Below are 23,273 nucleotides of genomic sequence, written 5' to 3'. Positions count from 1 at the left end.
CCTTACAAATAGCTGTGAAAAGAAGAGAAGCGAAAAGCAAAGGAGAAAAGGAAATATATAAACATCTGAATGCAGAGTTCCAAAGAATAGCAAGAAGAGATAAGAAAGCCTTCTTCAGCGATCAATGCAAAGAAATAGAGGAAAACAACAGAATGGGAAAGACTAGGGATCACTTCAAGAAAATCAGATACCAAAGGAACATTTCACGCAAAGATGAGCTCGATAAAGGACAGAAATGGTATGGACCTAACAGGAGCAGAAGATATTAAGAAGAGATGGCAAGAATACACAGAAGAACTGTACAAAAAAGATCTTCACAACCCGGATAATCACGATGGTGTGATCACTGACCTAGAGCCAGACATCCTGGAATGTGAAGTCAAGTGGCCCTTAGAAAGCATCACTACGAACAAAGCTAGTGGAGGTGATGGAATTCCAGTTGAGCTATTCCAAATCCTGAAAGATGATGCTGTGAAAGTGCTGCACTCAATATGCCAGCAAATTTGGAAACCTCAGCAGTGGCCACAGGACTGGAAAAGGTCACTTTTCATCCCAATCCCAAAGAAAGGCAATGCCAAAGAATGCTCAAACTACCACACAATTACACTCATCTCACACGCTAGTAAAATAATGCTCAAAATTCTCCAAGCCAGGCTTCAGCAATATGAACCATGAACTTCCTGATTCTCAAGCTGGTTTTAGAAAAGGCAGAGGAACCAGAGATCAAATTGCCAACATCTGCTGGATCATGGAAAAAGCAAGAGAGTTCCAGAAAAACATCTATTTCTGCTTTACTGACTATGCCAAAGCCTTTGACTGTGTGGATCACAATAAACTGTGGAAAATTCTGAAAGAGATGGGAATACCAGACCACCTGATCTGCCTCTTGAGAAACCTGTATGCAGGTCAGGAAGCAACAGTTAGCACTGGACATGGAACAACAGACTGGTTCCAAATAGGAAAAGGAGTTCGTCAAGGCTGTATATTGTCACCCTGTTTATTTAACTTATATGCAGAGTACATCATGAGAAACGCTGGACTGGAAGAAACACAAGCTGGAATCAAGATTGCCGGGAGAAATATCAATCACCTCAGATATGCAGATGACACCACCCTTATGGCAGAAAGTGAAGAGGAACTCAAAAGCCTCTTGATGAAAGTGAAAGTGGAGAGTGAAAAAGTTGGCTTAAAGCTCAATATTCAGAAAACGAAGATCATGGCATCCTGTCCCACCACTTCATGGGAAATAGATGGGGAAACAGTGGAAACAGTGTCAGACTTTATTTTTTTGGGCTCCAAAATCACTGCAGATGGTGACTGCAGCCATGAAATTAAAAGACGCTTACTCCTTGGAAGGAAAGTTATGACCAACCTAGATAGCATATTCAAAAGCAGAGACGTTACTTTGCCAACAAAGGTTCGTCTAGTCAAGGCTATGGTTTTTCCTGTGGTCATGTATGGATGTGAGAGTTGGACTGTGAAGAAGGCTGAGCGCTGCAGAATTGATGCTTTTGAACTGTGGTGTTGGAGAAGACTCTTGAGAGTCCCTTGGACTGCAAGGAGATCCAACCAGTCCATTCTGAAGGAGATCAGCCCTGGGATTTGTTTGGAAGGAATGATGCTAAAGCTGAAACTCCAGTACTTTGGGCACCTCATGCAAAGAGTTGACTCATTGGAGAAGACTCTGATGCTGGGAGGGATTGGGGGCAGGAGGAGAAGGGGACGACAGAGGATGAGATGGCTGGATGGCATCACTGACTCGATGGACCTGAGTCTGGGTGAACTCTGGGAGTTGGTGATGGACAGGGAGGCCTGGCGTGCTGCGATTCATGGGGTCACAAAGAGTCGGACACGACTGAGCGACTGATCTGATTATTATTATTGGTACTCTTTTAGTATGAAAAAGCAAGTAAATAATACAGTTTCTGGGGCTCAACTTTTTCCTTTTAGCAGTGGAGAAACTTCAATATACAAAAGGAAATTTTATCAAGGGTAAAGACAGCAATGCTACAAGTGGAAGCAAGTTTTCTTCATATTTCATTACCTGGAGACATTTTCAACAGAATGAATCCATTAAAGAAAATAGAAACACTAACCTGTTTTGATACTTGTGTCCACAGTGTGAACATTCAAAATTCCAAGAAAAAGAGTATGTGAAGAGCTGTTCAATGTGGGGTTCTATTTTTAAGAGCAGGGGAAATGCAAACACAGGACTTTCCATATCACCTTGAAGAAGAAAAAGAAAAATTATTGCTCATAATGAACTGAAAAAAAAATTACAAAGTGTCTTTTCTCACTATATTCACAGTATGAATATATGGGAATATGTATATATGACAGAGTAAGTTATTCACAATTGGGCAAGAGAAGTTTTCGAAGCACTTTCTAAAAATGCTCATCATTTTAATTCTGACTCGCTATCTTTCATTTGTCTTGTTGACACTTATGAAAACACCTAAGACAAAGATACAGAAGACTCATACTGTCTCCTCAGATAAGCTTTTCTCAGGGAAAAAAGAAATCCTCAGTACTGTGACAGTTGTAAAGCATCATAAAAACAAAGCAAAAATATGTAGATTTGTTTGGTACAGATGCTAAATATAATATAACTGGAGAAACCCTGTAGGATAATAATTTCCAAGTTGGACAAAACCATGAAAAAAAGCCATCTCTACTCTGACTCTCTTGTTCTACAAAGTGGTGAGGGCATGACGCACCAGACTCACAGGACCAGACTCCTCAGCCACTGCTCTTCTTAATCTTTTAACAATTAAACTTCAACAACTTTAAAACTAAAGAACATCTGAATTTTGTTGTCATTAAAACAAAAGCTGAACTGTGGATTCTGTCTTCCAATTTGGAGAGCAGCACGTTAGGAGGAGGACTTAGATTCTCCTCACGTTCATCCTCTAATTGCTTTCCCTCCTTTCTATCCTCCAGGGAGTTTAGATGCTGTCTTACTGATTTGGCCCAAGGACTAATCCAAGCCCTGCCATTGACTCCCTCCCCCAGGGGACTGCTTCACTTCCAACGTTCGCTTCTCCCCAACCCTGGAACTACAGCTGTCTGGAACACACTTGAGAGGAGTCATCTCAGTCGGCTGTATTGAGAGGCAGAATAGTGGATGTTCCTGCCTGAGAATCAGTGGTCTTAGGCACCACTCTATCAGTATCAGTGGTCACAAAGGTTATTTTATAGTCCCACTGCTATTTTTGTAAAAGAACAGAAATCTAAAACAAAATACTTTTCATAAACAGAAATAACAAATTAATCTCCTAAAAATGAACATCATATGCATAAAGAGTATGTAGTATAGCATGAGTTTGTAGTTATCAGCCTCTACTTACTTACTCTGTTGAAACTAATATCAAGTGAAAAAGTAAATAATTTATATTGCATTATGACAACATAATCTTTAGCTCTAAAAAATATATAGTTCTCAACAAATCAAACTATCACAAAAGAGCTCAAAACACAATTGAATAAGTTATATGATTACAGACCATTTTAGGTAATGTACATAGCTCCTAAATTTACCTTAATTATTTTTCTTTTGATTATCAGTTTTAGGTGTCTAAAGTATCCTATTAGAGAAATGTACAATACCAAAGCTTATTTCTAATTTTGATAACCTCCTGTCTAAATTAAGTGGTTTCTCTGTCTCTATTGCCTTAACCCGAACTCCTGCTCAACTATAGACCTTCCTCAACTCATGAAAGGGTTATGTTCCAATAAACCTATACATCATGGAAAATATCGTTAAGTTGAAAAGGCATTTAATCCTCCTAACCTACCAAATATCAAAAGTTAGCCCAATCTACCTTCAACATGCTCAAAACACTTAACATTAGCCTACTGTTGGGCAAAATCACTGAATACAATGTCTATTTTATAATAAAGTACTGGATATCTCATGTACTTTATTGAACACTACACTGAAAGTGAAAAGCAGGATGCTGGACTGGATCCAGAATGGTTGTAAGCATATCGGTTGTTTACCCTTGTGATCGCATGGCTGGCTGGGAGCTGCAGCTCACTCCCACTGCCCAGCATCACAAGCGAGTATCATAGGGCTTATCACTAGTCTAGGAAAAGATCACAATTCAAAACTCAAAGCACAGTTTCTACTGATTGCATTCATCTCTTTAACACCATTGTAAACGGGAAAAAAATTAAAAGTTGGACCACTGAAAGATGGAGACCGTCTGTACCTAGTTTGCATATTTCCCTGAAGTACCTTGTTCATCAGGATGCAAACTTTTCAGTGACTCCTTGCTGTCTAGCTATTCAGGTTTCCTCTTCTGTTACTGACTCATTAATGTGTCTGGCCACTTTTCTATCAGGTTTTTTCTCTTTTTTTTAAACTGATGTGCAAGAATTCTTCATAAGATATCCTGGATATTATTTCTTTGTTCTATCTTTACACAGAGGTTTTAAACTTTGATGTTAACTGCAGTCACCAATCTCTAGTAAAAGAGTGACCTATATTTTCTTCCAAAGTTTTACAATTCTGCTTTTCGTGTTTATGTCTTTAAATATGTGAATACTCTTAAGTTTCTTTCTAATTATGCTGTGAAGAAGGGCTCTAATCCCACCCACACCCCCTCCCCCACCAATCAGGAACCAACCCTCACCATTAGGAAAAAACCAAACGGGGGTGGGGTTGGGGGGAGGTGGGCACGTTTGGATCTGGACTTTCTATTCTGTTCTATTGGTCTGTCTATCCTGGTACACAACACTCAAAGACTAAATTACTCTCTGCTGCTAAGTCGCCTCAGTCTTGTCCAGCTCTGTGTGACCCCCACAGATGGCAGCCCACCAGGCTCCCCCGTCCCTGGTATTCTCCAGGCAAGAACACTGGCGTGGGTTGCCATTTCCTTCTCCAATGCATGAAAGTGAAAAGTGAAAGTGAAGTCGCTCAGTCGTGTCGGACTCTTCGCAAACCCATGGACTGCAGCCTACCAGGCTCCTCTGTCCATGGGACTCTCCAGGCAAGAGTACTGGAGTGGGGTGCCATTGCCTTCTCCAATTACTCTCTACACTTACAAAAATAAGTAGACACCATAAAATACTGGCTTTTTCCTTAAAAAAATAAAAAATACATATATACAATGAAGGAAAGGAAATATCAAATTGAAGATAGCAGTTACCTTTGTGGTGAGGTAAGGAATAATTGGGAAAGAGTACAAAAAGGGTATTAGTTGTAATATTTCTTAAACTGTGAGGAGGGAGAGCAGAGAAGATAGCTTACAATGTGTTTTTTTAAAAACAGTAATGGGGATTCCCTGGTGGTCCAGTGGTTAATACTCTGAGCTCCCAATGGAGGGAGCATGGGTTCGATCCCTGGTTGGGAAACTAAGATCCCACATGCTGTGTCCAATAAATAAAATAAAACATTAAAAAAAAAAAAAAAAAAAAACCAGTAATGAAAATGATTAAGTGTCTGGCTGATCTTAAAAATGTAACCAACATTCCAAGCCAGTATGGATTCTACTTCTCTTTCTTTAGTGGTTTAGAATACATGTCAATATTCAGAATGAGGACACACATTGTAAGATTCCAACGTGCTTCCAGAAGCAAATGTTAGGTTTCATTAGTAAGACCTTAAGCACTAACGTAGCCCCTCTCACTGCTGACTGAGTAGTGCAGACACATGTACAGGAAGAGCTACATGCCTGCCTAATTGCTATGAGTGCACAATTTTCAGACATCCCTTCTGTTATACAGAAATCCATATCCAAGGCAGCAGTAGAGCAAGACACAATCTTCCAAATATTTATAATGAGCAGGGATAAGCAGGGTGTGGATTCAGACTGGGGAAGAAACCACTCTTTAAAATTCAACTGGGAACTGAAGTAGGGAACCTGAATAAAACATCTCAGGTCACTCTGGGAGGGAACTGACAGCTGCAAAATGCAACATGGGAGCCCCTCAGTCTACACTCTGGTGATCTTACAGACAAGGCTCCTCTGGGATGAGTCCCCCACCCAACAGATGAGCGGCTGGAGTAGTCTACTGGGGGAAAGGACAGGGAAAGAAGCCAATGGTGTAACCCCTGAGTGCTGAGCTGGCTCTGAAAACTGCATCCACTCTGAAGGGACGGAACACATGCATGCATATTTATATAAAACAACTCCATCCTTGAATGACTTAACCAGTGATACATTTCTACCCAGATTCTCCCTTCCAAGAATTTGATCATCCCAAGTAATAAAACAGTATTGTATTTCCTTATGATGTAAATGTGTCTTTACAGTAGATGAGTAATACAGTTAAATTCCACAAATTACTTACCTAATGTACATCTAAGCTGAGGTTGAAGTCTAATAAAAATTTCATCTCTGACTTCATTCAGACAGGTCTCTATCTTTGCAAATATTTCTGAAGGAAGCTTTTTACAATCTCCATCTAATAATAAAATATAGAACTTTAGATTTCTCATCAACCTATATCTTTCTACAGACAATTAACACATTATCAAAAATGAAAGTTTCTCAGTCAACAAATTTTCCAGAGACAAAACGGAAAACTACAAAATTCCTTAATTCTTCTTGTCTTTGTAGTGTATCATGTGTTTATGTGCTTAGTCAACTCACTTGTGTCTCTTTGTGACCCCATGGACTGCAGCCCATCACGGGGTATCCACGGGATTCTCTAGGCAAGAATACTGGAGAGGGTAGCCAATTCCTTCTCCAGGGCATCTTCCTGACTAAGGAATCGAACCCAGGGTCTCCTGCATTGCAGGCAGATGCTTTACCATCTGAGCCACCAGGGAAGTCCCATAGTATACCATACATTCCCTCAGTCTTTTTTAACAGCACAATATCGTTAGTACTGACTGCCTGGCTCAACATCATTCTGCCGGAGTAAGATCTCAGTGAAAGTTTTTCTCACCCAAATAATCACAGGCCTAGCTAAAGAGCTACATGTTAATATTCTGCCCATCTCTGAAACATCTGAGGCCATTTCTTTCAATGCAATTGTTCCTTATGCTAAGACAACTTCTAATCAGTTAATCTTCTCTTTATAACTTTTACTGAACTTAACTAGATCACAGGAACAGATAAATTTATAAGGAGTCTTAATATTATGATTACTTCCCAAACTAACATTTGGTATGTTTCCCTCCTACATCTTTTTTGCAGGGAGGGGAAGGAAGGAGGGCATGAAGGGATCTTCATTGACATCATCGCATTTCGTACAATTCCACATTCTGCTTTTTTTACCCAAATGTGCTTCATTAAAAACTTTGCAGGCTAGTTATTACACTCCAACTGAACCATAGTTTTATTGGCCATTTCCTATCGCTGGACATTTAAGATTTTTCTCTTTATTTTACTATTATAAATACTATTATAATGAACATCTTGGGGCACATACCTGACCATGTTTTTGACATTCTTTAGGGCAAAAGTCCTCAAAATTACTGACAGAAAACTAAGAAAATTAAGAAACTAAGATTAACTAAAATTATTTTGAGTAAATGCCCCCATATGCACCTGATTCTAATTACTCTTAGGCTACTAGATCTTTTCACTCAAATCTCTTACTAGTCAATAATTCATATAGCCTGATAACACAGTGCTTGTGTGTTTCACTATGAGAACATCTGGAGTCTCCTATAATAAGAAGTGAGCACTGACCAGAATTTTTGGTATCTGATCACACTGGAAAAAAAGAGAAAACTTACAATCAACAGTAATGCAGCTGGAACAAATGTAATTACAACTATATTATAAAAACAATTATCTTGTAAAAGATGAATAAAATACTGAATAACCAAGGTCAAACTGCATAAAAGTAAGGATTCTTCCCTACCAGATACCAAGACCCAAAAGGCCATAATAATTTAAACAGCCTGGCACTGGTACAGCGACAGGAAAATATTCAAAGATGGGGAAACAATGTATAAGATTTATACAAAAGATTGCAAGACCAAAGTCAAGTTGAGTAAAGATGAGGACAGCAAGACCTAAAAAGCCTTAATAATTAACACAGTGTGGTACTGGTACAGAGACAAAGTGACTAAGAGAACAAAACTGAGTGCTAAGGAACTGCTTACACAGACTGTCATACAACAAAGGGGGCATGGCAGATCACTTGAGGAAAAAGGTGGAGCTAGAAAAACTGGCTATGCAATGGGGAAAAAAATGAACCTTTACCACACACCATATCCAATTACCTCCCACTGAACTTAGAATTTCAATGTAAAAAGCAAAGCTCTGTGACTTCTCAGTGAAAACACAGGTGAATGACTTTCTCATCTTGGATAAAGGAAACATTTCTTTTTAAAGCCACAAACATTACTAGCTACAAAAAGGAGATGAACAATTTCTGTACATCAAAAGACATCTTTAAAAAAGCAAAAGCATAAGATATAAACTGGGAGATGTAGCAAGCTATCTGACATAGATAAATAGAACAACAAGGATGTATAAAAGCTCAAATCAGTAAGCACATGACAACAGAACAAACAGGTATAAGACACAAACAGGCTTCACAGAGGGAACAGAGGGTCAATCTATATAGGAAGAGCTGTTCAACCTTTCTAAAATTGGGGAAAAGCAAATCAGGACCATTTTATATCATTCAAATAGCAAAAATCTCCAAGTGTGAAAATAGCCAAGGGAGGAAATATGGATGAGGAAGATCTCATCTACATTGCTAATGGGAGTACACACTGGTACAACCACTCTGGAAAACCATCAGCCTTTATCCAGTCTGTGTGAACTCAGAGTCTATCCTAAGGTAGATCCAAGGGAAACTCTTGGGCCCCGAGAGACTGGCCTAAAAACAGTCACGGCAGCAGTATTTATGATGGCAAGAATCAACCCAATGATAGATGAACAAATGCACTGCTATACTTACAAACTGGTATTCTGACAAACTGGAAATATTACACAGCAATTAAAATCGGTGAGCCACAGATACAAGCAGCTTTACAGATAAATCTTTATAGGAAAAAAAAAAAGGTCCCAGAAAAAATATACTGTGTATCTTTTTTTTATAAAGTTCAAAACATTAAATTAGGCAATACATTACTTAGCCATACATATGTAGGAAGAACTATTTAAAAAGAAGAAATGATAAAACACATTTTAGGATAATGATTACCTTCGGGGAAGTAGAGGATGGCATGGGGAGAACACAAAGGTACATGTAAATCACTGCAAATATTTTATCTTGGGTTGGAGGTGGTTCCTGGTATCCTATTTCATGAGAAAATAAAAATATATCCCTCACTATGAAGTGATTTTTGGAGAGTTGTGGGATTATGGGTGATCTATTTACTTCTTTATTCCACTTTACAGCAACTCAAAAACTTACAAAGTTTTTCTTTGATGGACTCTATGTTGATCACCATTGACTAACAGATAAGATATAGCCACAGACTCCTTACTGTTAGTTTTTGAAAAAGACTGCCCTGTGGGCAGTCACATAACACAACTGGTATTATCTCAAGCTTCAAGATATGGTCCCTTTGGTCCCTGCTCCCAGGTGTCCACAGAACAATGGGTACTAATGGCATCTTTTTCACACGCTATGAGACAAGTTCAATATTCGTCTCTCTAAAAATTAAAGAGAAATAAAATGTTATTACTAACCTTTAACTCCATCCAGCTGACTGGTGTGCAGAAGCTTATTGGCTTCATTATACCTGGTAAACAACCGCCCAAACACAGACTCCTCTTTAGAGCACAGGTCAGTCACAGTGCTTTTCAGCCCTTCCAAGTGCACCAGTGCTGACAGGATACAGTCTAACCAACACAGAGCATGTGCATTTTTCCACTGGACACACGAAGTCTGACAAAATGAGGTATGTTTGCTCTCCAGTGGCTTTTCCAGTTCAGATGTGCATCTTTCATTTTGAGGGCGAGTTCCTTCAGTTCCAGAAACATCAACCATGGTAGCATCTTCCTCAGAAGCCATGTCAACAGTATCAGCTTCCAAAGCCTCATTCTGCTCCCAAGAATCAGCTGTCCTAACTGGATTCTGCTGTCCACTGTACAGTGAACCAGGTAAGTCTGGTGAGGTTCCATCATATTCTCCTCCATTATGATTACTGTTCAAAACTTGTTCACTGTCAATGCCTCGATGATTTTTAGTCTTTTTGGAACCTGCTAAAAGAGATGAATCTTCACAGTTGGTTTCCAAGATCTTTCTTTTTTGAGGCTTATTTGGAGTGTGACAATCTTCCAAACCCGGAGAAATTAAGTTATTAAGTGATTTAGAGCCCAAAGGATAGATGCACTAGAAAGAAAAAATAAAAATTCAAATACGCTCAAGCTTTACTTTACCATTTCTATGTCATGAAAAATATGTATAAAATGTTAGCATTAATTTGATATGAGAGGGTATATAATACTATTAATCTAAATTTGAAGGAACAAGGATAAACAACTAGTCAAAAATTTAGTCCTCAAAAGAGTAATTTTTTCCTAGTTAATTTGAATAGTCAAGGGTTTACTCTAAGCTACACCAGGGTAAGCTAAGAAAGAAAACATACATATTTTTGCTTTAACAAAAGAATCCAATGTTGAATGAATTAAAAATTCTAAAATTCTATGATAAGTGTACTATTCTTTTGGGGATAGGTATACTTGCATGGCATTAAAAACTAGAAAAGTAGTTTCAACGTAAAAAGTTGCAAAGAGTAATGTCTACGTTACATAGTTTTGAAACTGAGTATTAACCAGAGAGCACATCAGTGGACCAATTTTACAACCACACGGGGTCTCAGAATCAAATTGGCTAAATTTTAATGACTTCACCATGCATGAACACAATTTCAGCCAAATAGCAAAAGTGTAAACAAATCACTAAAATTACCAACGAATTTTCCCTAAGCTTGAACACCAGCAAAACATTTTATAAGATAGATGCAAGAAATCTACATCCTGTGTGCCTTCACTTAAAACATGCCTTCTTCTATACAGGTATGGTAGACAGCCACCTCAGTGACCCCTAGTGAAGTAAAGAACTATATCTCCAGGTAGTCAGGCCCTAGGGTCAGCCCCCTGCCACAGCCTCGGTCTTGGCCACATGACTAGCTGTGATGGGACACGAACAACCAGGATGCCCACGGAGCCTGAAGCACTGGCTGACTGGACTTGCCCTCTCACAGCCGTCTTTCTGGAAGACACTTTCTTAGTTCTGGCTATTGCACTCTAAGGATCCCAATTACCCTTATGGAGAGATCCTTGTGGAAAAGAAGTGAGATTCTTGCTGACTACCTGAGCTGAGTTCCCAGTTGGGAGCTGGCATCCACAGCCTGCCACACAGACTAAATTTAGCTGTACCAGCCAACAAAATGGGAAGTGTAAGAACTGCCTTGACAACCCACAGAATCATGAGTGAAGCCATTAAGTCACTTTGTCACTAAGTTTTGAGATGGTTCATTTTACAGCAACAACTAACTGAAATGCACTAAGAAAGAAAGAAAGAAAGATGTCCAACTCTTATGAGCCCATGAACTGTAGTCTGCCAGGTTCCTCCATTCATAGGATTCTCTAGGCAAGAATATTGGAGTGGATTGCCATTTCCTTCTCCAGGGGAACTTCCTGACCCAGGAATTGAACCCAGGTCTCCTGCACTGCAGGCAGATGCTTTACCGACTGAACTACACGGGAAACCTGAAATGCACTAAATCCTCCATTTTAAAATATAGCATCTTCTATACAAGTGAACACTATATTCCTAATAATGCACTTATTTAGAAATTCTTTAGTTTAACAGGACAAGTTCTTCATTTTTCCATTACTAACTAGATGTGCAGTCGCCATCAACAACTTGATCCTCAACTTTTATATCCTGAGATTATTTCCTTAATCCTACCACATGTCAGATGATATAGAACACTTTAAACTCAATAGCAGTAATTTTGTATTCAAAAAGTTGTCCAAAGCAATTGAAAGCAAGACCCTGAAGAGATATTTGCACACCCATACTTTTATTACAACATTATTCACAATAGCCAAGAAGCAGAAGGAAACCAAATGTCCATGTACAAACAAATGGATAAAGAAAATGTGGTATATACATATTAACACAGTAGAACGTTATGTAGCCTTAAAAAAGGGAACACATGTATACCTGTGGCGGATTCATTTTGATATTTGGCAAAACTAATACAATTATGTAAAGTTTAAAAATAAAATAAAATAAAATAAAATAAAAAGGGAACTCCTGTCATATGGTACAATACGGATAAACTTTGAGGTCATTACACTAAGCAAAATCACAAAAAGACAAATACTGTATGATTCCACTTATATGAGGTACCTAGAGATTAGTCACATCCATAGACAATTAGAATAGTAGTTGCCAGGGCTACGGGGAGAAGTTGTTATTCAACGGTACAGAATTTCAGTTTTGCAAGGTGAAGAAGTTCCAGAGTTCTTAAATACATAACATTTAGAGGTTAATAACTTTCTCAGTGAGTCCCAAAGTTAATAAACCAACAGATAAGGTGACAACATCTAAAGGACCCCCAAAAGGTTTAAAAAAAAAAATCTTGAAATATATTCCCTCCTCTAACAAGTCTTAACATCTTCATGTAATAACTCAGGAAACTGAGTGGAAAAATAACAGAGAATATTTAAAATTGCATACCAGACAGATCTAGACTTTGATTATCTACATATTAAAAAACATACAGTCTAAAAACTACAAAATGAGCGCAAATTTAAGCAGTGAAGAAAAAAGCAAAAGGCTAAAACTTTGATACCATCTAAGATTAATACTTTACCTGCAGATCCTCACACAAAAAGACAGATTCTTGAAAACTAATTCGGTAAGGCTTTAAGGCTTTTAACTTTCCCTTCGCCCTACAAACAGGGCAATATCCATCTGACAAAACTTTCGCTGAATCACAATTCTAAAAGAGAAAGAAAGGAAATTAAAATAGAGACACGTACAGATTTTATCAAATTACAAAAAGTTAAATGTAAAAGCAACCAGAACATTTTTTAATAATTTTCACCTAGAAGCATCCTGGCAAGATATCTTAAAAGACAGCAAATAAAAGAAATCCATAAAGGCTTTAATACAGCTATTATTCCAAAAAGAATATATTCTAGTTTTAAATATTAAAATAGGTGTTAAGAATAGCATTAGTTTTATTTTGCAAGAGAAAAAGTAGCGTTAGCTACCACTGAAAATACTCGCTATTTTCAAACAGTAAACCATAAGGTCTATGTTTTCTTTCTACTTTCACATATCAATGAAACAGAGAGGTAAACAGAAACAGTCTTTCGCCATTACTGTAAGATTTCCGTGGAAGATACAATTTTTTAGAAATTAATTGGTAAAATTAAAACCAAATTTAAGTCTCAAAAACAAGAGGGAAAAAAACCAACTTTGCACTGAGGCAAAAAATAAGTGCACTAACTTTTCCCAAGTACCCCACCATGTGGAGTGAAGAGTTCCCTATATCAGGCCCTGGTCCAACCATTGGCAAACCATTTCCACTCTTCGGGGAATCCGTCATTCCGAGTCATTGGCTAATTTATGTCCCTTGAAACATGTCAATAGCACTAAGGATTTCTCAATGAACCCTGGAAAAAAAAAAGTCAATAGATAATTAAACAAAAATCCTATTTACTTTGAAAAAGAGTTATGCTATTTTAGAAGATGGATATACATTAAGTATATTTTGAGAACTATATACCCTAGGTTAAACAGATTCTAAAATTCTTATTTTGAAGTGAAAGCAAAATACCTAAATTTATTTATAAATCTAGCAAATTTGTGGGAAGAGGGCATAAACCAGCAATAGGACCAGTCTTCGTAGTAGACTCATTTAGAAGGAAACACCAAAACTTTTAATAGAGTTAGCTATTAGTTAACTGTATTGACCAGAGTTTGAAAACGTTAAGTTTTTAGTCTATATTCAATTTAAAACAAATATATAAACATTATATTAAGAAAGTACTTTACAAAACCTAGATCCATTGTGCTATTACTTTACAAGGAACAAAGAACCCTTACATTCCTATTGCTTTCAATTATCAAGAATATATCACCAGCTGAGAACAGTGCCACTTCTTAAAAGCTGACAATAATGTACTTTACATTAAATAATTTCTAACAGAACAAAAATATAAATACTGTCATAGTACAAATTACACATGTAACAAGTGTTTTTTGAGTGTAGTCCCCTGGAGTAGAATCACATTCAGTCAAGTCAAAATTATGTGACTGGAGCTCAGTGTAAGGGAAAGTAATTGTTAACAGTAGCTTAAATAAAGTACAAGGAAAACTAGATAAAGGAGAACTCTGAGAAGAGTGAATTACCACTTCACAGGGATTTGTAGAACACTTGGAAGAAAAGTTTTTCCAAGATCTAAGACTCCATGATTCTTATGACAACCACCTCCTGGGAAACTGGGGCTCACAGATTCACTTTAGAAACTAGTTATGCTATTCTGTTTCAGAGGAATATACTTTACACAGCTTTCAAGCCAAGGAATAATTCCAAAAATAAAAATGCTCTTTAGAAAAACATCAGTGAATCTCATGTTGCTATTCCTCAAGAACCATTCATAAGCAGGATTTCTCAACCACAAGATTACAGACATCATAGACCAGATCAATTTGTTGTGGAGGCTGTCCTGTGGGTTAAGGGGATGTTCAGCAGCATCACTGACCTCTAACTGCTAGATGCCAACAACACCCACCCCTCACTTGTAACCTATCTCCAGATGTCATCAAATGTCTGTCAAATGTTGCCAACCTGGGGGGTGGAGTTGGGGGTAGGGGGCCAAATTCAGTCCACTGAGTATCACTGCCAAAAGGGTAAAAAAACAAGTTTAGTGCTTTTTCCTTTTAAGTTCCTCAAGGACAACACCAATTTGTTAACTCTGGCTGATTCTGTTTATAACCTACTCACAGAAGGGAACTATACAGGAAGAGTCAAACTTCTAGGATTCACGAGTGGCTAAAAGCACGGGCTTTAGGTTCAAAACTGTATTTGGAAAATCAGATGATTCTAAGAATTAAATGCAATGCGTGTAAAATGTTTAGCACCTGACACACAGCAAATTTTAACTACTATTTAGTGCTCTTTTATACATTATGCAGAAAATAGGCAGCATAGCTTGGATCATTCTGCAGTATTCTCAAAAAAAAAAAAAAAAAGGCTGGTAAGCCATGTATCTGGAACAAATCTTCCTTGTTGAAAATTTCCATCTGCCTGAGGGATTAAGCAAACTTTTCCGGCTGGTTCTCTCTCTCTCTACTAAAGTAAAACATGATAAGAATTCAAATTTGCTCTCCTGATCCTATCACCCAACAATTTCAATGGTAAAACAGGTAGGCTGGTGGTTGAAATCCTGAATATGCAGAAGCCCCAAAAGAAAATTCGCTAAAAAAAAACAAACAAACCCCAGAGGTAGGCTATTCAAGTCTTTCAAATACAACTTACTTGGTCCTAGATAGGAAACCATGGGGTAGTTCTTACAACTTAATTTATCCCTGAATGACTGGCCTCATTGTCCTCTCTTCAAAAAACCACCTGCTCCTGCTCCTTTTGCTTTTATTTATCTTAGACTTTGGCACCTCTATGCTTACAAACACACATACTAGAAAATTTGAGTGGTTCTCTAGTCAAAGTCATCAAATTCTGTGGACAGTTCTTTGGAGGCATCTCAAACCCCTTCTGTCTTCATCTCCATCTCCACTCCTTATCACTGCCAAAGTGATGCTTTTATTAAAGAAAAACAAGTCTGAGTCTGTCGCTGCTCAGCTTAAAATCAAGTAATGATTCCAGTCTGATTACAGTAAAGTCCAGACAGCTCCGTGCTTGTGTGTTCAGTCGTTCAGGGTTACCTGAGGGCAATGCTAAGACCACCGCACTGTGAGACCACTGGCTTTCCAGTCTTACCGTCTACTCCACTTCACCCTCCGCGTTTTTTTTTCTGAGCCGCTCCCCACCCCCACCCCCACCCCCACCCTTTTCATTACTTCTGTGAGCCACTGACGCTCCAGAAGCCCAAATGTCAAGTACTAACCCAGCATCAAAGCGTCAAGTTGGCCCTGAGGCTAGCGAAAGCAGCAATTAAGCTGAAGTCACAGCCCAGTGCAAAATGGGGAAACCCAGAGAACCAACTGCTCGCAGAAGGCCTTACACCCGTTTAAGCTTTCCCTCCAAGGAAGGGGGCTCGGCACGCAAGCTGTCAAAGGTGAGGCCACACAGACTTGAAGCCGAGGGCTAGGGCTGGCTTTCGGCGCCCAGCCCTGTCTGGTACCCAAGCCAGCCGTCCCGAATCATAGACCAGGAGACGTCAGTCTCAAAACCCAATCTTGGAAACCCGAGGAGACCAGGGTTCCGTTAATTCACGCTCCTTATGAAGGGGGGGGGGGGGGGGGGGCGGTGAGGGGAACCTCTGGTTTCTCTTCAGCATTTACCTCTCTGAGTCCAAGCGAATGAATCTGGGACTCGATTCTAACACCTTACTCACCAAGCCTTTCCCCCTCCCAGCCTAGCCCCTCCTTTCAACCAGCGGAGTACCCCCAAAGATCACCCCAGCTCCATCGGCTTTTCCTATTTCAGAAGCTGAAGGAAGCTACTCCGTCTTTTCTCTTACCTGCCGCCGGCTCGGTCCTTCCTCGCGTCCGGGTCGCTCGGAACTCCCGTTCCAACTGGAGCTCCCACGCCAGAGCGCGACGTTCAACCCACGTTCTCCTCGGCCCGCTCCTCCCCCCGAGCCCCTCCGCTAGGAAAGCAGCTTCCGGTTTGAGTCCCCGGAGAAATACTTCCCCTTCCGGCTCTGCGTGGGGGCCCCGAAAGGGCGTCAGCCGGGCAGGGAAGGCGAAGACAGGAGCACTTCCGGTGGGCCTCCGCAGAGAGGCGTGGCTTTCCGCTCGGCCGCCGCAGCCGCAGTTGTAGCTGCGGCGACGACTAGGGGCGGGGCCGGTGGCTGCAAGAGCCCGCCATATGTGAGTGGCTGGGTTTGGGGAGGCGACGTTTCTGGAAGCTGCTGGAAAGCGCTCGGGTGGCGGAGGTGACGCCGACGGCCAGGCGGGGGAAGGCGGGGGAGAATGGGGCGTGATTAAAACTAGTGCGCGGCCGGCAGCGGAGGGATTACGCTAAGGAAAGATCCCAGCGCGCGTCTCGTTGCGGCTTGGCCGGGCGACCCCGGGTCGAAAGCCGACGCGCCCTGAGTGACTTGGGTGGGCCGGCGGGCGGGCGAGGAGCGAAGGCCCCCACAGCTGGCGGAGGGTGCGATGGAGGGGCTCTTGGCCGGCGCCCGCCCGCAGCGCCGAGGTTTCCGCGTCGGGGCGGGCGGCGCGGGGGCCCCATAGTCCGCTCTCATGAAAGCCTCGGTGAGAGCCGAGCTGCCACAGAGCCTGTTCACAAAGGGTCCCCACACACGGAGCTGCCCCTCCCTGTCTCCCTAAACCCCAGTCTGCGAGGCTAGGGCCTTTTTTTTTTTTTTTTAAACCAGGATTCTGGGTGTTTCTCCTTTCCTCCCTCCCAGATCTTCTCACGGTAAGGGGAGTAGCCGCAGCACGGGGACCCCATTCTTAGCTAGTCAAGGGCCGAGATGTCTCTAGCGCGCTCCTGTCAGCTGCCCTGCCTTGTAACTTCAGAGAAGGGGAGTTCTCTATGAGTCGATGAGTTTTCAGGCTCTGCTTTCGTAGGAAGGTCCTGTGGCTTCACGGACATCATGACCGCGCGTGCTGTTTCTTGAGTCTTGCATCCTGAATCTTGGGGCAGCATATTCCAGAAGTCCTTGGCTCGGTTGATCCTACGTCCTAGAATAACAACATGTTTCTGACCCATTTCCTTACAGAATAGTCACCACTGGCATTTTGGACTGTGGGGCTTTTTTTTAAGTGGTCTCAAGCTAAGTAATTTAAGTATTTAATGCTGATCGTTTTGATAAGATAGTATAGAGGAAGTCAGTCCCCTGTACCAAGAAATCCAGTGAGAAGGATTTTAGTTTTCGGTACTACTGGATGTAAATAGCTGAGAAATGGAACAGGGAATTTGTTTTTTCCAGACTGAAAAATAGTCTGGTTAGTTTTTGTTCACCTTTTTTGTTGCCGTACTAGGTAAGTAACGTGCGGGTATACTTGTTGTTAAGATCTAGCTATTAGGTTTTCTTTTTCTTATTTTAACGAATTAGGAAAATATGAGAGGGTAGTATTTCGTTCTGAAGTAGTAGCCAAAACTCAAGATTTATTTCATTTTCACACTTGGTATTTCCATTTTTAGAATGGAATACACTTTTCTGTAATAAACACTTGCTGAATGTTAATGTCATATATTGAACAAAGTAATTGATTCAGTTAAAATGTCCATACAATTTTAAGATTGAAAATCAACGTCCCCAGACTGAATCATATCAAACATTGTTGCCAGCAGAGTTGATTTGTAGTCTTTCAGTGCAAATTGGGTATTTTGCCCAGGAAAAAAATCTATAGTAACGGAAGCAAAGTGGAGGTGGGGCTTGAGTTACGGAAAGAAAAGAATGGATTTTAGTGTGCTCAGTTTGGATTGCAGAGCTTTTTCCATTTGTAAAAAGTAGAGAAAAACATGTAAGACTTTATATAAGATTGCTAATAATATAAAAGTCAATCAGGAGAGGTTGACTAGAAAATTTCCCTTGGTTTATATTAGAGTAATTATAATTAGAGAAAAATGTGTACATTTCTGCTTATTTCTCACCATTATATTTGGAATCCCTCTTTCTATGAACATTGGTCCCCAAAAAGTGCAGTTATCTTCCCATAGAATTCAAAACTGACTGCCCCCATACTCTTGTTAGCCGTATGGGACAGGAGTTTTATTTACCCATTTTCATTAAAAAATAACATCATCTAATCAAATGGAGCTGCCTTATTAAATTAATAATTAATGAGCAGCTCTGATAAGAATACAGTATTGTACAATTAGGATTCCTGCCCACCACACCCTGCCCCCCCCCCCCCCCCCCCTCCGTCAGCTTTTGATCCTCTTTGCTAGGTTGGATTCTTTAGTGATAAAACAAGTCTCTCCAAACATGGGATATAAAAGCCGCCTGGTATAACTGCTTGTTCTGGTCTCATCCAGAAGATGAGAGTTGAAGTGATTAATCGCATCTTGTAGCAGCACTGTTGTGAATACAGCCCATAATATCTCTAATACCAACATTCAAAAGGATTTGAAAAGCAAAAGCATTTTAAGCTTGGAGATAGAATTCATTTGGGAGCAAAATGCAACCTGAACTAATGAAAAGGTATATATAGTCTTCATTTATCCATTATGTTTTGCTGAAGAAATATTAATATGCTTGATTATGAGGTGCTGCTCTTGGCCACTGGTATGTAAGGTGTTTTGAAATGGTTTGTGTGCCTTGTGACATTTTTTAGTTCACAGAAATTCTTGTTTCTAAAACATCCAGTCCCTGGTTTTTGGTTAAGCAATGTGAATGTATATTAATATTTTTGGCAGTACATTGGGCCAGTATTTGCATATTTAAAAATATAAGAAATTTTAGTTCTTGCACTCAGTGAATTCAGTTCAGTTAGGAGGACAGTTAGCATACTGTAATATGTGCAGTGATAGAGATGTACACAACCTATTTGTGAATACAGCCATATAGTGACCACACAAGAAAGTAGTATGAGAGTTTGATCTTATTTTGTACTTTTAGACTATAATTTAGACAGAAGGTGACAGCCCATTATGTAACCTAAACTTAACTTGGCTCTGATTTTCACTCACAAAATGAGAAGACAAAAGATAAGGAAGAGCCCTAGAGCAGATGCTGAAATTTTGGATTTCTAATCTTAATTCTTCTGCTGTGTGACCTTATATTCCAGAGCAACATGCAGTTCCGAAAGCCAGCAGTGCATTTTTTCTGATGACAGAATGACGTTCTATAAGTAATTGTTGAAGTAATCATACCACACGTTGATTAGCAATCAGGCGGGCTTCAAATCAAAAAATGAAAGCTGATATAGAGGAAACACTCTTTCCTAATTTGGAAAGAGGTGTCACTTTGAGATGAATTTAATAGTCATAAGGACTGAAAGGAAATTAGTATTATTTGGAAGGAATCTTGCATTCCCCAGAGTTAATGCTGTCATTTAATTTAGGCAAGAGAATCTGCCTAAATTTAATTTAGGCAGGAGAATTCTTATCAGATACGTGTTGGCAGAAACAATAGCAAAAAAATTGAAAAATAGAAGGTTGGGGAATGTGCTGTAGTAACTTCTCCCCTGAAGCTGACATTGCAGCACATGACCCACACACACCTTCAATTCATTTCAGTTCAGTCGCTCAGTCATGTCTCACTCTGTGACCCCATGGACTGCAGCACGCCCAGCTTCCCTGTCCATCATCAATTGCAGGAGCTTAATCAAACTCATGTCCATTGAGTCAGTGATGCTACCCAACCATTTCATTCTCTTATCGTCTCCTTCTCCTCCCACCTTCAATCTTTCCTGGCATCAGGATCTTTTCCAAGGAGTCAGTGCTTCACATCAGGTGGCTAAAGTATTGGAATGTCAGCTTCAGCATTGTCTTTCCAATGAATATTCAGGACTGATTTTCTTTAGGATGGACTGGTTGGATCTCCTTGCAGTCCAAGGGACTCTCACGAGTCCTCCAACACCACAGTTCAGAAGCATCAATTCTTTGGCGCTTAGCTTTCTTTATAGTCCAACTCTCACATCCATACATGACTACTGGAAAAACTGTAGCTTTGACTAGATGGACCTTTGTTGGCAAAGTAATGTGTCTGCTTTTTAATATGCTGTCTAGGTTGGTCATAGCTTTTCTTCCAAGGAGCAAGCGTCTTTTAATTTCATGGCTGCAGTCACCATCTACAGTGATTTTGGAGCCCCCAAACATAAAGTCTCTCACTGTTTCCATTGTTTCCCCATCTATTTGCCATGAAGTCTTGGGACCGGATGCCATGATCTTAGTTTTCTGAATGTTGTATTTTAAGCCAACTTTTTCACTGTCCTCTTTCACGTTCATCAAGAGACTCTTTAGTTCTTCTCTTTCTGCCATAAGGGTGCTGTCATCTGTGTATCTGAGTTTATTGACATTTGTCCTGGCAATCTTGATTTCAGCCTGTGCTTTGTCCAGCCCGGCATTTCTCATGATGTACTCTGCATATAAGTTAAATAAGCAGGGTGACCATATAGAGCCTTGATGTACTCCTTTCCGATTTGGAACCAAGCTGTTATTCCATGTCCAATTCTAATTGTTGCTTCTTGACCTACATACAGATTTCTCAAGGGGCAGGTAAGGTGGTCTGATATTCCCATCTCTTTAAGAATTTTCCACAGTTTGTTGTGATCCACACAGTCAAAGGCTTTGGCGTAGTCAAAAGCAGAAGTAGATGTTTTTCTGGAACTCTCTAGCTTTTTTTGGTGATCCAGTGGGTGTTGGCAATCTGATCTCTGGTTCTTCTGCCTTTTTTAAATCCAGCTTGAACATCTGGAAGTTCACGGTTCACGTACTGTTGAAGCCTGGCTTGGAGAATTCTGAGCATTACTTTGCTAGTGTGTGACACTGCTGAATATTCTCCTCTTTGCATAACTGACTCTCACCCTTCAATTTCAGCTTAAATTTCGCTTGTCAGGCTGTGCACCTATGTAAGCTGCTCTTACTCTCCACCCTTACTCTAGTTCCTCATTTCACCTACTGTTTGTTTTCTTCGTAACATGTATTTATATGCTATTGTCTGTCTTCCTACTAGGTGTAAGCTTTGTGAGGGCAAAAACTACATCTGTTTGTTTTTTTTTCCCCCCATTTTTGTATATACGTTGCATGGTACATACTGCATATTTGTTGATAAATAAATTATTTTGGTGGTTCCCAAATTACATGGCTGACAAAACCTGCTTAAAAATGGAAATGTTTTCAACAGTGTGTTTCCCCGTGTTCTTATATTTGTTAGTTCAAGGTTGATATAGGAAATGTGTTGATATATAACTTATGTACTCATCTTCTTGAGCTTTTATTGAATGTGCAAGGCACTGTGCTAAACGCTAGGTGAATACAAAGGTGGATGATGCATAGTCCTCCCTAAAGAGAAGCACAAACGTTTTTAAACAAACAGCTTTAATGCAAGGCAAAATGAAATAAATGCTAAATTTGTACAAGCAATGATGTATAGCAGCAATGAAGGAAAAAATGATTAATTACAGGAAGGGCTTTACAGAGTTTAATTTTTATTTTGGTCTTGAGATAGAAAAGAGGAGTGGACGTCCTTATAGAGACAAATATTTAAGGACTTATTTTCACTATCTTTCACTTTAAAAGTCCTTAAAATTATAACATGGACCACAAAGCAGTCTTATAAAACATTGTCATAAAGCAGTCTTTGAACTGCAAGGAGATCAAACCAGTCAGTCCTAAAGTAAATGAACCCTGAATATTCATTGAAAGGATGGATGCCAAAGCTCTAATACTTTGGCCACCTGATGCGAAGAGCCGACTCCTTGGAAAAGACTCTGATGCTGGGAAAGATTGAAGGCAAGAAGAGAGAGGGGTGACAGAGGATAAGATGATTGGATGGCATCACTGACTCAATGGACATGAGTTTGAGTAAACTCCAGGAGATGGTGAATGACAGGGAAGCCTGGCATGCTGCAGTCCATGGGGGTCGCAAAGAGTTGGACATAGTGACTGAACAACAACAACAAAGCAATTTTTAATAAAATTATTCTGGCCTTAACATTATACTTCTAAAATTAAGGCTAGCTATACAATTAGTTTGACTGTTTTGACTAGTTTGGTGCTTTCCAACTAGTTGATAAGTCATCAGTCTTAACCGTTGGTTCTTGACTGACTGCTAATGACAGTAATTATTTAGTAAACTAAACAATTGAGACAAAACCATAATGATTAAACAGTTATTTTTTGAGTGCTTTTTAAGCCACTGGTGGCCTTTAATGTATGATTCTCTGGCTGTATCACAAGTTAAAATATAGTCTGTTTTGCAGTGGTCTAATTTTTTTTTTGAGTCTGCTTTTGCTTTCCTTCTTTTGTGTGTTTTCCTAAGCAAGACAGACCTCCTTCCCAACTTACTAAAAGCAGCAACAGCAGAGCCTTTAGATTGACAGACTTGATTTCATCTTGGCCACTTCGCTTCTTAATCACAGTTCTGCCCCTTTACAATTTTGTTACTTCTGACATATTTTACCCCCTTGAGGCTCAATTTCATCTTTAAAATGAAAATTTCTGCTAATCTCATTCTGTCATTTAACTAGTTTCATGAGTTCAGGCAAATTATTTAATCTGTTTGGGCCTCAGTTTTTCCATATATGAA

The 23,273-nt window shown here is 39.7% G+C and overlaps 1 protein-coding gene across 5 annotated transcripts in view; it reads right to left on the bottom strand.

Annotated features, from left to right (window-relative positions):
- USPL1 (ubiquitin specific peptidase like 1) overlaps positions 1-16,905 on the bottom strand; it is a 28,923-nt gene extending 12,018 nt beyond the window's left edge. The window contains exons 1-6 of one of the 5 annotated variants that reach the window (XM_006078591.3): positions 16,587-16,905; positions 13,391-13,556; positions 12,749-12,877; positions 9,606-10,251; positions 6,295-6,408; positions 2,097-2,226 (exon numbers count right to left, since the gene is read on the bottom strand). In XM_006078591.3, coding sequence (XP_006078653.1) covers positions 2,097-2,226; positions 6,295-6,408; positions 9,606-10,251; positions 12,749-12,877; positions 13,391-13,489 — 1,118 coding nt within the window. In that variant the 5' untranslated portion in view covers positions 13,490-13,556; positions 16,587-16,905. Of the gene's footprint in view, positions 1-2,096; positions 2,227-6,294; positions 6,409-9,114; positions 9,210-9,605; positions 10,252-12,748; positions 12,878-13,390; positions 13,557-16,586 lie in introns of those variants that run through there. The other 4 variants (XM_006078590.3, XM_006078588.3, XM_006078589.3 and 1 more) reach the window with 4 other exon arrangements.
- Between the last annotated feature and the right edge of the window lie 6,368 nt (positions 16,906-23,273).

Source organism: Bubalus bubalis, chromosome 13, assembly GCF_019923935.1.
Source record: "Bubalus bubalis isolate 160015118507 breed Murrah chromosome 13, NDDB_SH_1, whole genome shotgun sequence".
Lineage (NCBI taxonomy): Eukaryota > Metazoa > Chordata > Mammalia > Artiodactyla > Bovidae > Bubalus > Bubalus bubalis.
Note: the sequence above shows the minus strand (reverse complement) of the source record. Positions and strands in the feature narration are given on the sequence as shown.